Raw genomic sequence first — 20782 nt, forward strand, 5'->3', positions numbered from 1 at the left:
AGCCTAAGTGAACTTAAGCTTGTGAGTAAATATTAATTTACTCCAATAGGCTTTTTGTCCTTGGAAGATAAAGTCCAAACTATTGGAGAAATGAAATTGATAAAGTATTCAGGATGCATTTTCCCCTAGCTTAGGTCCTATTTATAATTATTTACTAATTTTAGCTGCTTTTTAGAAGTATACTTTCTTTTTAATTTGATTACATATACTTTCTATTTAATTTGATTACATCGGCTCCCTTTTCTAGAAATTCTTTTTAATAATGCAATTATCTCTTTTCCTTAGTGGCAGTTTTAAATATTACTTGAGGCCCTTTTTCAAATAATAAAACATAGTTTTTCTTTTTTAATATGTTATAAATGAAGTTGCTTGACTAACTTAAGCTATATTATTAATTATTTCCTTAGCTCAAAAAGAGGACATGACAAAATTTCCTATGCAACATCTCCCAACAATGCACAATGCTTTAGTTCACATAAGTTATAACTCACTTGTTAATGTTTTATAAACCAAGTTACTCGAAAATGCAAGTTATATTACTAATTGTTTCCTTAGCTCAAAAAGAGGAAATAACAAAAATCCTATGCGATGTCTCATAACGGTGCAGAATGCTTTAGTTCACATAAGTTACAATTCAACACAACTTTTGGAGCCTATCCATGGCAAGATGATTCTCAACACAGAATGCATGAAGAAGTCAAACTATTCAATTCTCTTGACCATTGGAACGATAGATCAAAAACTTTTGACTTGGCAAAAATCAATATACTTATTAAAACATTTGGGAGTTTGTCTTCTATTGTGTTGAGAAAGGCACACTAAAACATTAATAATATCTTGCTATGGTCATGTGCTTGGGAAATTACAAACGAAATGATGATTTGGACCTAAACAAAGCATGTTTTACATTTTATAATTATTGTAAGTTTGTTATGAACAAGAAACCTAACTTTTTTGTTCCTTTATTGTTTCAATTTGATAAGACATATATGATGATAGTCATTGAAATTAAACAACTTTATGGTTGTATATTGTTCTTATTTGATAAGATGTATATGATATAATTACGCACATCATTGGTGTCTTATAACTTGATTACTTTGCAGCTTGGACATGGCGATTTTAATCATGCAACAACAAAGGTATTACATATGGTGAATACCTTGGGGACACATAACCAAGAAAAGGACACCAAGGAGTCTCTACAATTGGATTTGCAAAGACTTCAGGCAAAGTTGAGAGCTATTGAGGATAGGAAGGGGAATCTTGGTAAGTTACTCATAGTTTTGTAAATTTATCGTGACATGTAGGTTTGTTTCCCTTGTGATCAACCTTTTGTCATGATTTTGAGCATCTAGAAGGATAAATTCATTTGTATCTCTGGATTATATTTGATATCACATGGTATCTTTTGTTATGATCCTTTACTATGTATATTTCATTACTCTTTTGTCATGATTCATTACTATGTATATTTCATTACAATTTATGATTCTTCTTGACCTCAATTGGTTAACTGATTGGGAGGTAGGGCTTGGAATCATTAATGTTGCTAAAAGAGGTTATTTTCTGGTGCAAAAAGAACCTCCAATCTCCCATTATAAAGAGGTGGGGGTGTCCATCCTAACCTAGGTGGGTTTAATCCCAGCTATAAGCATGAACAATGGGAGCAACTGAACCAACATTAGTAGTAGTAGTAGGAGGATCAAACTCTCGATTCAAGTTATAGTTGAATCTTCCTATTAATTTTCTGCGTATGTATTATGTCATGTCCTATTTCTAAAATAATTTAGTTAAGTTGCCAGAAAGGTAACTTTAATTTTATAAAGGCAACTTATGTTTCATTCTTAAATTATAAAGTACCTGATAGTGTTTTTAAGAGAGGGCTTAATTTAATGTCTCCTTCTCATACACGAGCAATTATTTGGCCATTAGCTTATTTTCCAAAGTTTGTCATAGGCTAATTGGCATTGGAAAAGGGAAATAATTTAATTAAGTTGTCAAAAGTTGCTTTTTATATTTTATATTGACAAGTTATATTAATTATTTAAAAGGTGACTTTAGTTGTGCTAAAATGGAGGTGTTAGGCTCAAGGGGGGTAAAAGGTGACTTTTTTGTATGCTTTAAAATGTTTTTAAATATTAAATTTTATATGTAGCAAAAAGGAAATATTAATATCATATTCAACCAAAAAAGTTTATAAAAAGGGGAGTTGTGGACATAAAAGGGTTACCATTTTTCTTATTTGCTATTTGCTCCATGTGAGATTTGAGCTTTTGTAATTTCTTGAGGATGAAAAGCCTCTAGAAATTCTAGTTTTGGGGAAGAAAACCTTTCTAGTCAGTTAGATTGATCTCACCCTGAAATCACCATTGAGCTGAAAGTGAAGTTATTCTAGTTTAGTGTCAAAGATGTAGACTTTTGATGTATTTAATTTTGATTTGGTTTTCTGTAAGATGCCCTCAGGAATCTGACCCAATATTTTCACTTTTCCACTCTGAGCTATTTTATCAAACAGTTTGCTTGTATGTTTTTGATGCATTGTTTCAGAATTGCAAGTATTGCTCAGGATTGCAGAATTTAATGAACTCAGAAATTACAGAAGTATTACCAAATCAGAATTTTCTGCTACTCAGTATATGTATATCACGCACCTTAGAAAGTCCATCCCGGCTCCACTTCTTCCAATGCAAGTCCCAAGTACTAGGAATTACATAATTATTATCTGGAAATAATGTTGCAGCAGTCTAAAACTACATGGCTGCTACTATTTATGTATACAATCAGCAATAGAAGTCCATGTGCAAGTTTGAGACTAGGGAAAACATACACCAAAGTAAAGAAGACTTCCAACCAATGCAATAGAAGTCCACATCAGTAAATTGAGATCTCAAGCCATTTCAAAGCATTGGATGCCAAGGTTAAATAAAGCTTACACCATGGAGGAAGGAGTCCACACCAATGATGAAAGAGCTCACACTAGAATGATAGAGAGTCGAGACCCACACCAATCAATTATTGCTACACCAAAACAATGTACTAAAGCGGCCAAGATATCCAATCACCCATGCGAAAGAATCTCAATATTTTTTTGCTTCAAACTCTCAATAGAACGTGTAGTAATGAAGCCAAATATGGCTCTCCTATGCACCTCACACAAATATCTGCAATGTATCCAATCTCCAGCAAATTTGTCTCTGAAAGAGATTGGACAAATTTGATAGATTGAACTGGAAATGCACTATGAAATACTTGAATGATAGCTCCAACAAGCAATGCACTATGAAATACTTGAATGATATCTCCAACAAACATTAGGCTTGATAGATCTTTCACCACCGAAGCCAATCTTCTCCAAGAGGGTTTTCATCCTCAGGAAGGGTAAGATGAAGCAAGTCTGCTCTCCAGAACCATAAGGGTTTTCAGACAAATAATAAACTTCACGTACCAAATGAGCTCTCAAACCTCTTATTTATATTTTTTTTGGCAACTTCCTAGAAACTCCTTAAAAAAATCACATTATTAATTTAATAAGCCTTAGAAATCCAAAAATTGATTTATGTTACTTTTTAAATGTTTTCGGCAATTAATGTCACTTTTCTACATCTCATCATTTAAAACTTTCCATTCTCTTTGCAACAAGCTATAGCACTAAGGTGGTTGATAAATTATTTTAATTAAGATGCTGATGTTTTTGTAGCTAGGTCGGATTCCTTCTAGGGCCGACCTAGCATATGGGTGACTAATTGGTCTATCCGCCTTAGTCACACTAATGTGTAAAAAAATCAATATGTAACTTGTATTTTGAGCCGGCCCTATAATGGGCGATGTAACTTGTGAATTGAGCCGGCCCTATAATGGGCGATGAAATTTGTAATGTGCAAATGTAATTTGTAACTTGTAAGTGTGAATAGGGCTGACCCTATGTTAAACATGTTACTTGTAAATGCATATAAGGCTGACTCTATAATGGGTGCGAAGCATATTATTGTTATTATTTGCAAGGCCGACCTGAGGTGTACAATGAGGTCAAGGCACATATATTTTTTGTCATTTTACTAACCCAGCCAGTAGCCGAGTTTGAGGCTCAAGACTCGCCGAGTTTGGCGAGTTTGAGCCAAACTCACCAACTTGGTGAGTCTGGCGAGCAAACTCGCCAAACTCGGACAAGTCCGAGTTCGAGTCCTAGAGACTCGGCGAGCATGACTCGGAAGGCGAGTCCAGGCGAGTCCCATTTCTATGCTTGTAAGTGTGAATAGGGCTGACCCTATGTTAAACATGTTACTTGTAAATGCATATTGGGCTGACCCTATAATGGGTGCCAAGCATATTATTGTTATTATTTGCAAGGCCGACCTGAGGTGTACAATGAGGTCAAGGCACATATATATGCAAGGTTCATTCATGCATCAAGACACACATCAAGTCAGCGAATTACATTCTCCTTTAGTAGCGAATTTATCCAAGACAGCGAATATATCTCTAAGACAGTGAATTGCATTATCAAGATCAGCGAACTTATCCAAGGGCAGTGGACTCAAGCGAATCTGTGCTTGAACAGTGAATCTCATTCATGGTTTGCTACAGGTCTCTTTAATCAGCGAATTCTCCTCTTTGATTAGGGCATCATTCTCAGTCAAGGATAATTGCAGATAAGTTTGTTATAACTCAGATTTTCATGGTGCTGTTCATACTACTGTGTGCCTTAGTGTAAAGTTATTTTCTGCTGTTCATATTGCTTCAAGTGTTGAAGCAAAATTGTAAAGACAGTCTGATTATTGCCAAATGCAAGTTGAGATTTTGTTGCTGGGTTTTTCACCTCCAAGAGGGAGGTTTTCCCAGGGTACTCTTGTTTTCTGTGTGTTCATTGTATTATTTCTGGTTATTGCTATCAGTCTGATCTAAAATTAACATAAGATGGCAACCTTTAGTGAAATAAAATTAAATATAGTAAGCAAAATTGTCAAGACAGTCTGATTATTGCCTAATGCAAGTTGAGATTTTGTTTCTGGGTTTTTCACCTCCAAGAGGGAGGTTTTCCCAGGGTACTCTTGTTTTCTATGTGTTCATTGTATTATTTCTGGTTATTGCTATCAGTCTGATCTAAAATTAACATAAGATGGCAACCTTTAGTGAAATTAAATTAAATATAGTTCTAAATTACACCCAAGTAGCAACAATGGTTGAAATGTATCAGAATTGAAAACTGATTGCGAATGAATGGTTCCAATCATGAAAGATGATAAAACAAACTTGACTAGGTGACTAAAAATAGACGCTTCCTCAAGAATCTTGGAGACCAAAGTGAAAGCTGGAAATAACAGTTGAAAGTGTCGTAGAACTCCACTAAACCATTAGGGCTCACTGGTAACATCAAAATACCCCTTTGATTAGGCTGACACAAACCCATAAACTCAGCTCCAACTGTGCTGCAAGAGAACCTAAAAATGGGGACATTACATTTGCTAAGAATTTATGATGGTTTAATTTTTTTGTTGTTTTGGAGAGTTTGTGAAGTGATTGTGGAGGTTTTGGTGCAAGTTGTACAAGAACATGTTGGGTGTACATTTGTTTTTGGTCATATCAGTATGAGTTCATTTTATTGAGGCTATTAATAGTTAATCCTCTACTGCTCATTGATATTGTTGAAAGCTTCTACAAATTGCACAAATTTTTGCGTTGTGGTTCTTTTGCGAATTGTACCTCTTCATAGAAAGGTCGTACCCATAAGGAAAGGTTACATGGGATTTGGGAAGAGAAGCAATCCATTTTCGGCCTTTATCACCTTGCTTGTGGGTGTGATGTGGTTGTTTGCTGATCCCAAGTCATTGCAAGGTGAACTAATGATGTTTTGATGAGTTTTTATGACTCCTATATTTGTACCTACTATACCAGCAACAAGTAAACTCTGTTTCACTCCTGCAACTGATCTGCTATATATTTCAGTCTGGATCATTCTAGTGTGTGTGGGTGCTGATTGAAGCAGTTTGGAGTGCCTTATCAGCTTTTGTTTTAGTTTTGGGTGTGTTCATTTAGGGGCTTTATATCAGCATTTGATGGTGTTTGCAACGTGTTTTAGTTTGTACTAAGCCTGGTTTGGCAATGTTATCAGAAGTCTAGTGTGTAAGCAGATTTACATCAGCTTCAAGCATCATTTCTTGAGGTATACTTCAATTGGGAATGTAATTACATGGATTAATAGTGTTTATTGAGCTAATCTTTGAGTTGCAGCAGTGTGATTATAATATATTTATACTTGTTGCAGAAATACACATCTTTATGCTCTTTGTTATGCATTTCATACTTATCTTCTAAAGTTCAAATGGTTTAACTGTCAAAGGGTTTAATTTAGATGCATTTCATATTGTAAAACTGGATGGTTACTACTAGTTAGTTAAGCATATAATTTAGCTTGTTTTAACATTGAACAAGTTGGCATTGCCAACCATTTTGGTCTGAGCAAGCTTAGACATTTTGCCAGTGGCTTGCATTGCATTCATGTAGTTTTCTGAAGAGGTGTTGATTAGGGCACTGTAGGTACGTGCATATTCTGGTCGGCTTAGCACCATATCATTTTGTAATTGCATTAATATATAATATCTGAGGGGCTGGAACTTGGAAGTACTGTATGCTCTCGCCTTGCCCACTTTGGCATCTTAGTGAACACAAAGTGTTGAAGACATTGCATATACATTGTCAATATTGCAAAAATAATTTAAAAAAAGGGTAGTGTGGGTTGTTACAATGGTATTAGACCTAGTGATCTTGCTAGCCTATGATTTCAGAGCTAATCTTGTCATGCAGAGTTTGTTATTTCATGCATCCCAGTGATAGAGAAAACAAATACTATCAAAGAGGGTTTAGAAAATATTTTCAGTTCCTCCAGAATTCAGTTCAGCAATTAGTTCTTGAAGAAAGCACCAACACTAAGATCCTCAAGGGTGTTCCAAATGTTATAGAGCAAAATAAAGTAGATCAAGGCAAAGAGATAAAAATGGGTGATAATCTGGATGAGAGGAGCTGAAAGAGAATTTTATGTAATGATGGAGATGATGACATAGTTGATTACAAAGATTGACCAACATATGAGCATGACCCAACATTAGAATGGTGATGAGGGTACATCAAGAACTACAAATATGCATGCAAACAATGCAAAGAACTCCACCACAACCACTATGTATTCTACAGTAAGGCCATTTCAGCTAACCTTTATCAGAAGAGAAGGAGAATGTAACAACCACTAAACTAATAAAAGGAAAAACAGTAAACTATGAATTAATTGACAACTATCCACAATGAGAAACAATGCTTCTATTTCAAAACAGATTAAAGAACATGACATGCCTGAGCTTCTACAAGTCAACAAGACTGATTCCCCTCATAAGTGATGTCCGCCGCTCAGGTAAGATATCCACAACTTCCACATATCTCCACCTCTAGATGGGATGAGAGGGTAAAGGGATGATGCAAGAGTATGACAATGCTGAAGAAAGCGAAAATATCTTTTGTAGGAAAGTCTCATAATAATCACTTTGCCATGATGAACGAAAAAGAGATAATGATCAAGAAGAATCCTTGGTCCAATAGAAAAACCTTCAAATAAGAACACTCGATCACCATGGTCCGTTCATGCTGAATAGTAATGCCTTCCACCTCTTGATTCACTGTACTAGTGCCGCTCGAGAGGTAGGGGAAGGATCGGTACGGAGATCCTTACGTATCAGGGAACAAAGTGAACGGAGAAGGCGGCTAAGGGAGATTGTTGAAGGCTCAGCAAGTTCGGAGAGGCAGAGTAAGAGTCAGAGTGTGAGTCTGAGTCAGAGCCGTAGTCGGGAGAGGTAGAAACCGTGTATGTGGAACCAGTTGGTAGAGGTTGCGAGGGACCTACCACCTCTTGACGTAGCAGAGGAGGATCTCGTCGACCAGGTCACACATTTCCCGTCGAGCAAAGAGTACGGAACTAAGTCTCAGAATAGCCCATTGGAACACTCCGAATGTGATGAAGAGCCAGTATGGGACCTTGAGGGGGAGGTCACTGAAATTTTTGCAACCAACCTATACTATCAAAAATAGGAGGGTCGGAGCCAAAGACTCCAAGAAGGAGAGAATACAGAAACGAGGGCGACCAAGGTGCGGAAGACACAGAAGGTGGACACATTGAGAGCTTGTGCGTGGCCGAGGGTGCAATACCGGAACACATAGAGCAAAACGGTCCAATCCGGTCAAACACACACAGTACCTTCTAGGTTGCACACAATACCTTCCAGACACACAGTACCTTACAGACTAGAACAATGTCACACAATCAAAATACCCCGGAGAGAAAAACTTCCAAAATTCATGGAAGACGGGTCGGAGGATCCCGTATGACACATCAAAATATGTATAACCATTTGGGAGGAAAATGGCCAAGACGACTAGGATTACTAGTTGAAGGCATTTTTGGCCACCCTTTGGGGGATTGCAATCGATTGGTACACAGATATCGACGGCCAACACAAAACAAGATGGAATGATCTGAAGAAGGCCTTCCAGGAGGAATTCAAACTCCTGAGGGATGACAATGAAATTGTGGCTGAAATTCGCAATACCAAGCAAGGAAAAAGTGAAAGTGTATGGGCTTACAATTGTCGCCTAAAGGAATTATTAAACAAGATGGAAAACCAACTAGCTGATGGGTTGAAGAAACGATGGTGTGTGGAAGGACTTGTACTGTCCCTTAGAAGGAAGATGAAGGTGGACCCTCTGCCATCATATGATGAAGCTTATAATAGAGCGATGGATATTGAGAGCGAGAATAAAACATCAAAAGGAAAGAGAAGGGCAAGTGATGATGACAGTACAGATGGAAGTAGCGACAGAGAGTCCAAAACCGTTCAAGCCCTCCGAAAGGACATGATGTGGATGATGAAGGAATTGAAGGCTGACAAGGAGAATGGCAAAGAGGGTAAAGAACTTTGGTGCACCAAGGCAGAAGGCCATACAAAGGGAACATGCTCAAGAAAATATTTTTGTGATATCTATCAAGTGCTGGGACATTTCACTAAGGAATGTTCGTACAATTTAAAAAGGCGGAGCACATAAGTGCTCTGTGCACAAGGGGAGCAAGCTACCCCACCAACCACACCACCTAAACCACCAGCAACCTTCGATGCTTCACCAGGGGGATACTGCAATAATCGGCGAGGGAACAACTGGTCCAATAACAACATGCCAAGAAGTAAAATCCAGTACGATGCGAAAGGGCGACCCATGATCGAATGCCGCAAATGTAATGAGTGGGGCCACTTCTCTCGTGAGTGTCAGAGCAGGAACAATAAAAAAAGTTTGTTGTGTAAGTGGTGCGGCCCTGGGAACCATGATTACACTAATTGCCCAAAGAAGAAAGGGGTAAATATGTTGGACGTGAAGGAGCCGGATGAGGAGGTACTGGCAATCACAAGGTTGCAAAGCAAAAAGGCAGTCTACCCCGATTCCTGTACGAAGAAGGAAAGACTTCGGGAAGCAAAGGCGAATGTTAAACGAGTGTTGGCGGAAGAACGAAGGGCCTCACGCAACACCGCTAGTACCCCACTTTAGTTAGATTCCAAAAAAACTACAATCAAACAGATGTTGCAAGCCACCCTACCAGTACGGGTATCTAACCTTCTGCAGACATTGCCGCAATTTGAAGACGACTCTCACAAATATAGTCGGTAACAATATCATTGGCCACAAATGTAACCAGCCGGCGATGAAATCACCCGACAGGTCTGCCATGGACCCCACGCCAATAGGAGAACTACGTGGCATAGTTGCCGCGGATCTCATGTTACTTGTGGTAAGTATTGGCCGAAAGACAGCGGTAGTAGAGATAGAGATCATGGGACGAAAATTAACAAATACCATTGTTGGTGACGACTCCGGAGTGAACGTGTTACCAGAAGAGACATGGAGGGATCTCGGCAAACCAACCCTCTGGCCTCCAACATTCCACCTTGTTGGTGCTGACCAACATGGTATCAAGCCTTTGGGAACACTTATGGCACAGAAGGTTGTTGTCGGCACCCAATACTTTTTCCTTGATTTCGTCGTCATCCCATTGGAGAAAAAGGCCTACGACGCTCCTCAGAAGAGGTTGGCTGATCATGGCTAAGGCAAATCATAACTGGAAGAGAAATACACTGTCCATTGAGAGTGAAGGCTGCAAATATGTGATTGAGCTGCAGAATCAAGCCATAAGTGAAGAACTAGCAGCATCTAATTCTGACTCAGATGACTTGCATAACTGGGAATGGGGTGCACAAGATGGCAGGGAAAAGATGGAACCCAACAATGAAAGGGTACTAGAGCTGAAGGGATGCTCGGAGGACGAAACTAGCTCTTTGGCTAGGCTCTTCCATTGGCAGATGGAAGACTACGAAGTGTTTCACCCTCATTGCTACATGCTATTGATATGTGAGATTGAGGAGTCAGGTTACGGTACAAAGAATACAACTTTCCCTTGAGGAGTCAGGTGAATCGACACTTGAGAAGTCAAGTGTCGATTCATGGTACCTGTTGTCATTTTATGACACCCTTGGTCCATTAGTAAGAACCGATCAGAGATACGATCCATGGACCAACGCTGCCCTAGTTGATCAAGGAGAAAGCAGAAGAATCATGAAGTGTGAAGTGTTGCCTTGTCCAGAGGAAGTTCCTCCCTTGGCCTTTTCTTCCTTCCCCGAAACCCCGAGGTTCCGAGGTTCTTTCCCTTTGCCTTCTCCTGTTCTCCTTCCCTAGAACTCCAGAACCTCGAGGTTCTGAAGTTGCTTCCCTTTGCTGCCTCTCCTTTCTTTTCCCGGAACTCCAGAAAACTGAGTTTCCAAAGTTCCTCTCTTTCTTTCCCTTTCTCTTTTGGGGTTCCTCTCTTTCTTCCCTTCCTCGGAACTCTGGAACCGCGAGGTTCCGAAGTTCCTTTCTTTTCTTCTTCCCTTCCCTGGAATTCTGGAACACTGAGGTTCCGAATTTCCTTTCTTTTCTTCTTGCATTCCCCGGAATTCCAGAACCCCGAGCTTCCGAAGTTCCTTGTTGCGTCTTCTTATTCAGTGACTCACATAGATGGGTGAAGAATTGCAAGAAATGTGCTCTCTTCTCTGGGAAGCAAAGACTGGCTGCCCTAACTCTTCATTCCATCCAAGCAGATCAACCGTTCGCCCAATGGGGTTTAGACTTCATTGGCATGATAAACCCACCTTCTAGTACTGGCCATAAGTAGATCTTGGCCGCAACAGATTACTTCACTAGGTGGATAGAGGCAGTTGCATTGAGGGATGCCACTGAGGCCTCAGTGTTGGAATTTCTTGAGGGAATTGTGACAAGATTCGGTGTCCCTTCCACCATCATATCAGACAATGCCAGGGCATTGGTTGGAACCCAAATCAGTTCTTGGGCAGTTAAGCATGGTGTATACTTGAAGACATCATCCAACTATTACCCTCAAGGTAACGACTTAGCTGAATCTTCCAACAAGAACTTCATCAGGATAATTAAAAGGACAATTGAAGACAATCAGAGGTCATGGCATACTAAGTTTAGGACAACCTTATGTGTTGACAGGATCACACCCAAGAGGGCGATTGGTAACTCCCCTTTCATGCTAGTATATGGGAAGGAAGCAAGACTCCCAACTTCCCTAGAGTTACCCTATCTTGAACTAGCACATCAGCTGGAATTAACAGAGAATGATGCCATGACAGTAAGGCTAGCTAAGCTGATGGAGTTGGGGGAGGTTAGAAGTTAGGCTATGCATACACTTGAGACTCATCATGAGCAGGTCAAGAAGGTTTTTGACAAGAAGGCTACTAATAGGGTCTTCAAAGAGGGAGATCTAGTTCTCAAGTGGGATGCAGACAGAGCCAAAGCTGGGCGACACTCCAAATTTGATGCTATCTGGAGTGGTCTATATGCCATCACTAGTTGCAAGGAGGCCAATGCATTTCATCTCTCCAGGCTTGATGGCAAAGTTCTTCCAATCTTAGTGAATGGGATTCATCTCGAGCCCTGCTTTTGAAGATGGTGTTGATGACTATGTAAATATTAGACTAGAAGTTGTTTTGCTTTCATAAGTGCTTGTGCACCTACGACATTCTCCTTATGAGGGTGTGCGTTCTAGTTTCTAGTGTTCCTCCAAGTAATGGCACACAGATGTGTTGGGTCTTTCAATGACTCAGTGCCCCATGGATGCTCAAGGCTTCTAGACTTCATGCTGACTAGGCAAGCATCTTGCAGAAATGGCCAAAAATGTTGTCATTTTATGACACCCTTGGTCCATCAGTAAGAACCGATCAGTGATACGATCCATGGACCAGCACTGCCCTAGTTGATCAAGGAGAAAGTAGAAGAATCATGAAGTGTGAAGTGTTTCCTTGTCTGGAGGAAGTTCCTCCCTTGGCCTTTTCTTCCTTCCCCGGAATCCCAAGGTTCCAAGGTTCTTTCCCTTTGCCTTCTCTTGTTCTCCTTCCCCGGAATTCTGGAACCCCGAGGTTCCGAGGTTCCGAAGTTCCTTCTCTTTGCCTTCTCTCGCTTTTCCTTCTCCGGAACTCTGGAACCCCGAGGTTCCGAAGTTCCCTCTTTGTTTTCTTCTTTCTCTGGAACTCCAGAACCCCGAGGTTCTGAAGTTCCTTCCCTTTGTTGCCTCTGCTTTCTTTTCCTAGAACTTCGAAAACCCGAGGTTTCGAAGTTCCTCTCCTTCTTTCCCTTTCTCTTTCGTTCCCCGGAACTCTGGAACCTCGGAGTTCCTTTCTTTTCTTCTTCCCTTCCCTGGAACTCTGGAACACCGAGGTTGTGAAGTTCCTTTGCACAGTTTCACCTTTCCCTTGCCTCCTTCTCAGTTCCCCTGAACTTCGGAACTACGAGGTTTCGAAGTTCTTTTCCCTTGCCTTCTCCGGAACTTCGGAACCCCTTTCCTCCTAGCCTTTCTTCCTTCCTTTCTCCAAAACTCCGGAACCCCGAGGTTCTGAAGTTCCTCCTTAGCCTTCCCTTTCTTCTCTCCGGAACTCTGGAACCCCGAGGTTCCGAAGTTCCTTCCCTGCTTGACTTTTCTCTCTAGTTCCCCCGGAACTCCAGAACCCCAAGGTTCCGAAGTTCCTTCCTTAGCCCTTTTTTAGTTCCCGGGATCTCCGGAATCTCGAACTCTGGAACCCCGAGGTTCCGAAGTTGTCTGCTGCGTCTCTTTCCTCTTCCCCGGAACTTCGAAACCCCGAGGTTCCGAAGTTCCTTCCTTGTCTTCCCCACTTCGGGAACTCGAGTTTCCGAAGTCCTCGGACTTCTTTTTGGCTGGCAACACTTCCGGATGGCGTGATCAACACTCAAAGCTTTAAATGCTCCAACAGTTTTGGTAACTTATGCACCTTTTGTGAAGCCATAGGGGTGCATTTAATGTTTTTGGCAGGATTTCCATCAGGAGAGGTATGGGGCCATGCTTGTTGGGGTGACTTATGTCATGTTTTCATACTTTGATTTTGTAAGGTGAGTCAATCCACCCTTTTCAGGGTTGCCTTTTGTGGTTATGGCTAGGTTGCTTGCATGCACATAAGTCAAGTGCATGCACTTCCCTGCACTCCCAGACTTACATCCAGGGGTCATGATCGCTCTTGTAACCATTTTTCTATATAAGGCTGTTAAGCCTCATTGTAAAGGGTTCTCTTCCTGTTGCCTTGAGCTTTCCTATGCTCTTTCTCTTCTCTTGAATACTTGTAATTATTTTTGCATTTCTTCAACTGTAAGTTTCGTCTTTGGCCTTTGAATGAATTGAAATTACATTCTTGCCTTCAACTTATGCATGTTGTGTTTGTTTCCTTACCTTCATCATAAGTGTATGTTTTGTGGCTCTTCTCTCCATATATGTTGTGTTAACTTGTTTTTTCTGAGTGTGACTTGTGGGAATCTTTCTCGCCTCTTGATACTTGGCAAATTATAACCTCCATACATGCGTTTGGGTCACTCATACAACTGAAGATTGTGCATCTGTTGGGTATTTCAGTTGATTCCTTGTGCCATTTCGGGTGGGGAGAGGAACAATCTCTTATCTTGGTGCATCACCTCCTTTCATTTTAACCATTTCTCTCTTCCCTCTTCCTCTGTAAGTTGTTAGGGTAGTGTTGTGACGTATTCACACATTGCCCCATTGCAAATGGGGACCCCTACTTTCTGCTTTCTAGGGTTTGCTTTTTAGGTCTTTTAGGTTCTTGTCTATTGACCTTTTGCATTTGAACGGTTGCCAAAGGGCTCATTAGGGTAGTAGGCTCTGCTTAAGTCAGGTGGATCTCCTCAAGAGGTCGGGTCAATTGAGTGATTAGGGGTAATTTAGATCATTCCTAGGGTGTTTTTTGTGTACTATCTTGTCGCACTTCAAGTTGCTAAATCAAACCTTGGTTGAATGCATAATGTCCTCCTAGGTCCCATGCCTTACATCAAGGGCAGAGCGAATTCGCCTTGAGAAGTCTGGAATGTCAACCTGATCCTGGAATTTGACTGTCTGGAAAATTGAAGAATCCTCCAAAAACTAGATTTTGCATTATAACTCTTGGTGGTCCAAAACCACTCTCAAACATCCTAACAGTATATATGGAATATAACTTAAAGTATAAGAAAGAAGAATCACTTATACTTAAATGTTATATTCCATATATGAATCATGACGGAGAGGCTAAAATGTCAAATTTTGCTCTTGACCCTTCCAAAGGGTGCAAAGCGAAATTCTTGTAAGACCCTATTTCTTCACAAAATCTTGAACTAGATGCCAACTTGAGGAGCAAATTAACTTGATCATGATGGAAGGAGGCCTAAGAAGTTATATCCAAGCTAAAGAAGGGAGTAAAAAGGTGAGAAATGAGCCCAAGTAAGAATTTCGCTCCTGATCGTTCCAAAGGGTCCAGAGCGAAATTCACATAACCTTCATTTTCTTCCTTGTCATGGCCAAGTTTTGGACTTCTAAGGCATGGTTGGAGTGACCTTGAGGTGTTCTAGCCTTTGAAAGAAGGTTTGAGGTGATGAAACGGTTAAAATCAACCTAGAATGGAAATTTCGCTCCTGACCCTTCCAAAGGGTCCAGAGCGAAATTCTCCATAAACCTCATTTTCTTCCTTGTTTAGACTAAAAGCCTTGTTCCTTGGACATAGTGGGGGTAAATGGACATGTTCTTGCCTTAGGAAGTGAATGAAAGCATTGAAAAGTGAGGATTTTGTCCAAGATTAGGAATTCCGTTCTTGACCCTTCGAAAGGGTCCAGAGCGAAATTCTCCATAAACCTCATTTTCTTCCTTGTTTAGACCAACGTCTTAGGCCCTTGGGTATATTTGGAAGTAAATCATGTTGTTGCCTTAGGGAGTGACTAAAGGTGAAGGAGTGAAGTATTTAGCCTGAAACTTGAATTTCGCTCCTGACCCTTCCAAAGGGTCCAGAGTGAAATTCTTGAAAACACCTATTTTCTTCTTAGATGAGGTCAAGACCTTGGTTCCTATGGCGTGGATGTAGGTGGAGTGGTGAATATTTTCCTTGCAAAGAAGATTGGAGTTGAAGAGATGAAGAGTCAAGCCTAAGACATGAATTTCATTCGTGACCCTTCCAATGGGTCCACAGCGAAATTCGCAAAATCTCCTTTTTTTCTCAATTTTTTGTCAAGCCAAGTGTGGATCAGGGTGAATTAAGATTGAAGATGTCCTTAAGCGTGCCTTTGAGTTGTTTGTGATCACCAAATGTGAAGGAATTGAGGCAAGACATGAATTTCGCTCCTGACCCTTCCAAAGGGTCCAGAGCGAAATTCTTGAAGAACACCTATTTTTCCCTTGGAGAAGGTCAAATCCTTGGTTTTTATGGTGTGGATGGGAGTGGAGTGATGTGTCCTTGCCTTTTGAGGTGGATTGGAGTTGACAAAATGAAGAAATGAGCTCAAGACAAGAATTTCGCTCCTGACCCTTCCAAAGGGTCCAGAGCGAAATTCCCAAAATCTATTCTGTCTTCCAACTTTGTGTCAAGACAAACCTTGATCAGGGTGAAATGAGCTTGAAGATACCCATAGGCATGCCTTTGAAGGGCTTGTGGCCACTAATGATGAAGATTTTGAGCTAAAACTAGAATTTCGCTCCTGACCCTTCCAAAGGCTCCAGAGGGAAATCCTAAATATGTCTTGTCCCTAGCGATGGTTTTGAGCGAATTTCTCCTATCAAGCCATTTTGAGGGTCAAACAAGTGTTGCATACATGGGAGAGGGATCCAAAGATGAGAGTCCAGGTATAGAAAGTGAGAAGGATAGATCTAGGTAAAGGAAAACAAGCAAATCAAGAATTTCGCTTGACCCTTCCAAAGGGTCCAGAGTGAAATTTCCAAAATCACCTAGTTTGCCCATGATTGTGATTAAGAGATGGATTCCTAGACCTTGGTGGAGAGAAGGCTAGCATGTGCTTGTCTTGGGAGGCATTTTGGATAGAGGAATGATAGAATTTGAGCCAAAGGAAGAATTTCGCTCTTGACCCTTCCAAAGGGTCCAGAGTGAAATCCTTAAAACCTCTATTTTGCTCCAATTTTGCATCAAACCTAGTGTTGATTGAGATTAAAGGCATCCTTAGACATGCATTTGAGCAAGTTGTGGTTACAAAATGTGAAGATTTTGTCCTAAAATGTGAATTTCGCTCCTAACCCTTCCAAAGGGTCCAAAGCGAAATTCCTTATAGGTCCTGTCCTTGGCCAACGTCCAAAGCGAAATCCTCTTTTTTGGTCCTTTTGGAGGTCAAATCAATGATGTCTTTAGGAGAAAGCGATTCAAAAGTCGAGAAGTTCAAGGCAAGGAGATGAGGTCTAAATTGAGCAAAATGGCAAATTTCGCTCCTGATCCTTCCAAAGGATCCAGAGCGAAATTTTTATAGGGCCTGTCCCTGGGGAGGATCTTAAGCTAATTTCATTCTAATGCCTTTTTGTTGATGATTTAAGGTAGAAAATGCTATGTGAGATAAATATATCATGTGTACTTAATCATCTTTTGGTTTGTTTTGCAGGTGGAAGAAAATCAGGCCAGGACAAGGACGACCTATTCTAAGCCCATCACCATCAAGGACGTCCCAGATGCATAAAGGAGGACTCAAGGTGTTTTGAAGCGTTGGAAGACTTCAAGTGTTCGAGTAGTTGCAAGCTAACGTCAAGACCTCATTCTACCACATGAAGAAACCACATGATGACAAAGAAGAATGACACTTCAAGGCGAGGTATGCTACCAGAGAAAAAACACTTGACAATGAGGAAGCCTCAAGCATATGGGAGTCAAGGAGGTACATCATTCATCGCATCAAAAGACAGAAAAGAGATCAACCAAGACACAGACGTCAGACAAGGTGGCATCCCACTCATTTTTCCTCCTTAGCATGTCTAGATTCAATGTACCTGACTCATTGGGGACGTCACAAACTTCGGTGTACCTGCCCCTGCTTCCTATTGGTCCTCACTCTTGGAATGTAATTTTCTCATTGGCTAAGGAAGTTTTTTATAACAAACCCTAATTAGGGTTTCTATCCTTTAATCCTAGCCATTGATTCTAAGTCAATCAAAGCCGTCAATTTGTAAAGGGCTCTCTATATAAATTCTTGGCTCCTCATTTGTAAGTGTTAATAGTCAGAGAATAGTTAGGAGTTAGCAAAAGAGAGATAGTCAATAATTAGTAGCTCAATAGTAGATAGCATTTTAGAGTAGAGTAGAAAGAGAAGGCAAAGATTGTTGCAAAAGACATGTAAACTTCATTGAAGGAATGGTGAATTCTGTGTGTCGATTCTACAATTTGCATGGTCTCTATACTTCTCAAATTTAATTTCATGTTATTAGATGAATGGAAGAAATTTGTATGATCAATGGTGAAATTTGTATATCCATACTACTAGCGGTTTGTTGATTGCAAACTTGCCTTGCATAGTCAACTGGAATCATTCAGCTTAAGCTTAACTTCAATTATCGCTTCTTCATTGATATACATCAACCTGACGGTGTCTATGCTTGTAGCGGTGATCTGAACATCATAAAGCTTTCCTTAGAAGATCGCACTAACCTTGTGGAGATGATCCTAGCATGTCAAAGCAAGACTTAGTTAAAGTTTCATCAAAAGTCATCCATTGCTCCTACATTCTTAGTGTTAGAATTAGATCCTTCTCCAATCCTATCCTTTTCCCTTTTTTAAAAATCAAGGATCAGTAAAGACCCATGTTCCAGTGATATCCAAAGCAAATCAGATGCTCAGGTCATCAAATGTAAGTTCCCTTGTGATTCCTGCAAAATCACATCATACTGGAAGAGCTTATCCACACGTAGAGAACCTACAATCAGAACCTTGGAGCTACTCCGATTGATCCTTCTGCGAGATCTTCGGCATTCAGGGAAGCTTTATTCAAGAGAGGATAAGGTACCTTTAGGTATTTTATTCTGTGTTTGGTCGTGTACAAAAGACACACTAAGAGGTAGTTTAGAAGTAAGATTTGAGGTGTTGATTTGGTTCAATACCTGCACTTGGATTGAGAAGGAAGCTGACCTTCTTCGAAGATTCAACCCCTTGTGCAAGGTTCCACACTTCGGGGTTGTTTCCATGTTTCACAAGGTTGCTGAGTTGATAGCTCAGTTTTAGGTTTTTTGCCTTCAGTCCTAGATTTTAGGGGTTTCTGTTAGGGTTTTGAAAAATTGAGCTTAGAACTGGAATCAGGATCCTTCAAGGAACCTTCGAGTAAAATTTGAGCGAAAATGGAGCAACTTTCTATTTTTAGAAAGTTCCTATTTTTTAGGGATTATACTGCATCCCAAAATGCCTTCATTTTGCCAAAAATCAAACCTACTATTTTTAGTAAGTTTCTATTTATAGTGTTGTGTGTATTGCACACCTCGCCCCCATTCTCTGCAAATGGGGACCCCCGTCTCTTGGACCTTCACGATACAAAGCCCAAGTCAAATGCCACTGAAGCCAAATTCGGCTTCTGGGGCCAAATTGCAAACTCCAACCCCAAGAATCGCGAAGGTAATGAGAAAGGTGTCAAACAATTTGAATTCGCAAAGGGCCCCCTAAGCCCGAAGTCGCGGAGGGAGAAGGTAAGGCGTTTTAAAAACTTTTCAAAACCCCCTTTTGGGCCGAAAATGGAAATTGCATCAAGTGAAAGCGTTAAAACATTAAAAACATTTGAAAAGGTATTCATAGTCTGAAAACCCCTTCATGAGCCGAAAATGGCAAAATAACCAAGTCACGCAATTTCATACAATGGAAATCGCGAACTTTAGGAGTGAAAACATAAACTCGAAAAATGATCTCATTTGCCCGAAAATCTCACAACTCGCGAAAATGCTGATTTAGCCCGAAAATAAGAAGATTGGCGAAATGACCCTCCAAGCCGAAATTTACAAAACAATTCAAGGAGCCGAAAAACTTCAAAATCTCGGCAAAATAACCTTTCGTGCCGACTTTCAAAATGGCTTAGAGAGCCGAAAATGAGAAAGGGTGAAAAGCGTTTAACATGGAAACTTTTCAAAGCCCCTTTTGACTTGAAAATTGCATAAGTGGAAAGTGTAAAACTTAAAGAGCTTTTTCAAAACCCTCCCCCGTCGAAAAGAATTGCGTGATGTAAAACGCTTAATTCATAAGCTTTGCAAACTAGCCAAAAATCTCGAAAATAAGGAAAAGGCATTAACTTAAAAGGTTTGCAAAAGGCCTCTTTAGGCCGAATTTCGAAAAGACAAGTAGGGCATTTCTTTTTATAACTTTGCAAAACCCCCTTTTAGCCCGAAAGTGGAGAATAGAAGGCAAGGGTGTTTTATCTTCGAAATCTCGCACAAAAACTTTGCAGTTCAAAGTCGTGTTAAAGAAAAGAAAGGCATTTAAACCTACAAAGACTTTGCAAAATCGCCCAAGGGTCACAAAGAGCCAGACTCACGAGTTACACTTAAAGAGAAGCACTTTAAAGATACATCTCACAAAGAGCTTCTCGAGCCAGACGTCGATAAAATTTAATATTTGTTAAATTAAATTATTTAATTTTTCAAATTGATTTATTAAAGTGAAATCAATTGATTGTTTGTAGGACGTCATCAGAAGGAACGAGGAGAAAGCCTAAAATGACAAAGCTAGGTGCTGAGAGCTGAAGAAGAAAATGCAGGAATGCGATGCAGGAGCACGAGAGCAACCGAGCATTGGGAAGCGTGTCGTTGGACAAGAAGATAAAGTCCACCACGGGACCAAAGACCGAAGAACACTTCGAATGCTGCAAGTTTATGCATTCTCAGGAAAAGGGCACAACTGGATTTAGTTCCAGAAGTTCAGTTTTTAAGAACTGAAATTGTTTTATTGTAAAACTCCCTGTGGGCCCCACCCAAGATATTTTGAAACAAAGGGGACATAGGTGGCAGTTGAGAGGTTTGTTGGGTGGATGATTGAGAGTTTAATGGGCATGGGTTAGGGCTGCCAGCTTCTGGAAGGCAGATCAGGACCCTTGGGTGCAGTCTATCCTAGCCCTCAATTCAATATTGTAAAGATCTATAAAAGGCAAAGGCCTTTCTTTTGTAAAGAGTTAGACTTTGGTTAGAATTTTTGGTGGTTAGACAGTTAGAGTTAGAGGGCTAGATTTTAGAAGTTAGAATAGGTTAGATCTTAGCAATAGCATAGAGATGCTGCAGAAATTGTTGTAATAGGCAGCTGAAATCAATATATAGACATTGATTTGGTGTTTATTGTCTTGTTTTCATCTTGTTTGCATGGTTTCTTTCAGCATTTTAGATAGATCTTTCTGTTTTGGGTGTGTAGGTATT

General features: G+C 40.3%; 1 protein-coding gene across 1 annotated transcript in view; it reads left to right on the forward strand.

Moving 5' to 3' along the window:
• LOC131035339 (mitotic spindle checkpoint protein MAD1) overlaps positions 1-20782 on the forward strand; it is a 301909-nt gene that overhangs the window by 212472 nt on the left and 68655 nt on the right. The window contains exon 11 of the mRNA XM_057967016.2: positions 1107-1269. Coding sequence (XP_057822999.2) covers positions 1107-1269 — 163 coding nt within the window. The remainder of the gene's footprint in view (positions 1-1106; positions 1270-20782) is intronic.

The sequence above is a fragment of the Cryptomeria japonica genome, chromosome 1, assembly GCF_030272615.1.
Source record: "Cryptomeria japonica chromosome 1, Sugi_1.0, whole genome shotgun sequence".
Lineage (NCBI taxonomy): Eukaryota > Viridiplantae > Streptophyta > Pinopsida > Cupressales > Cupressaceae > Cryptomeria > Cryptomeria japonica.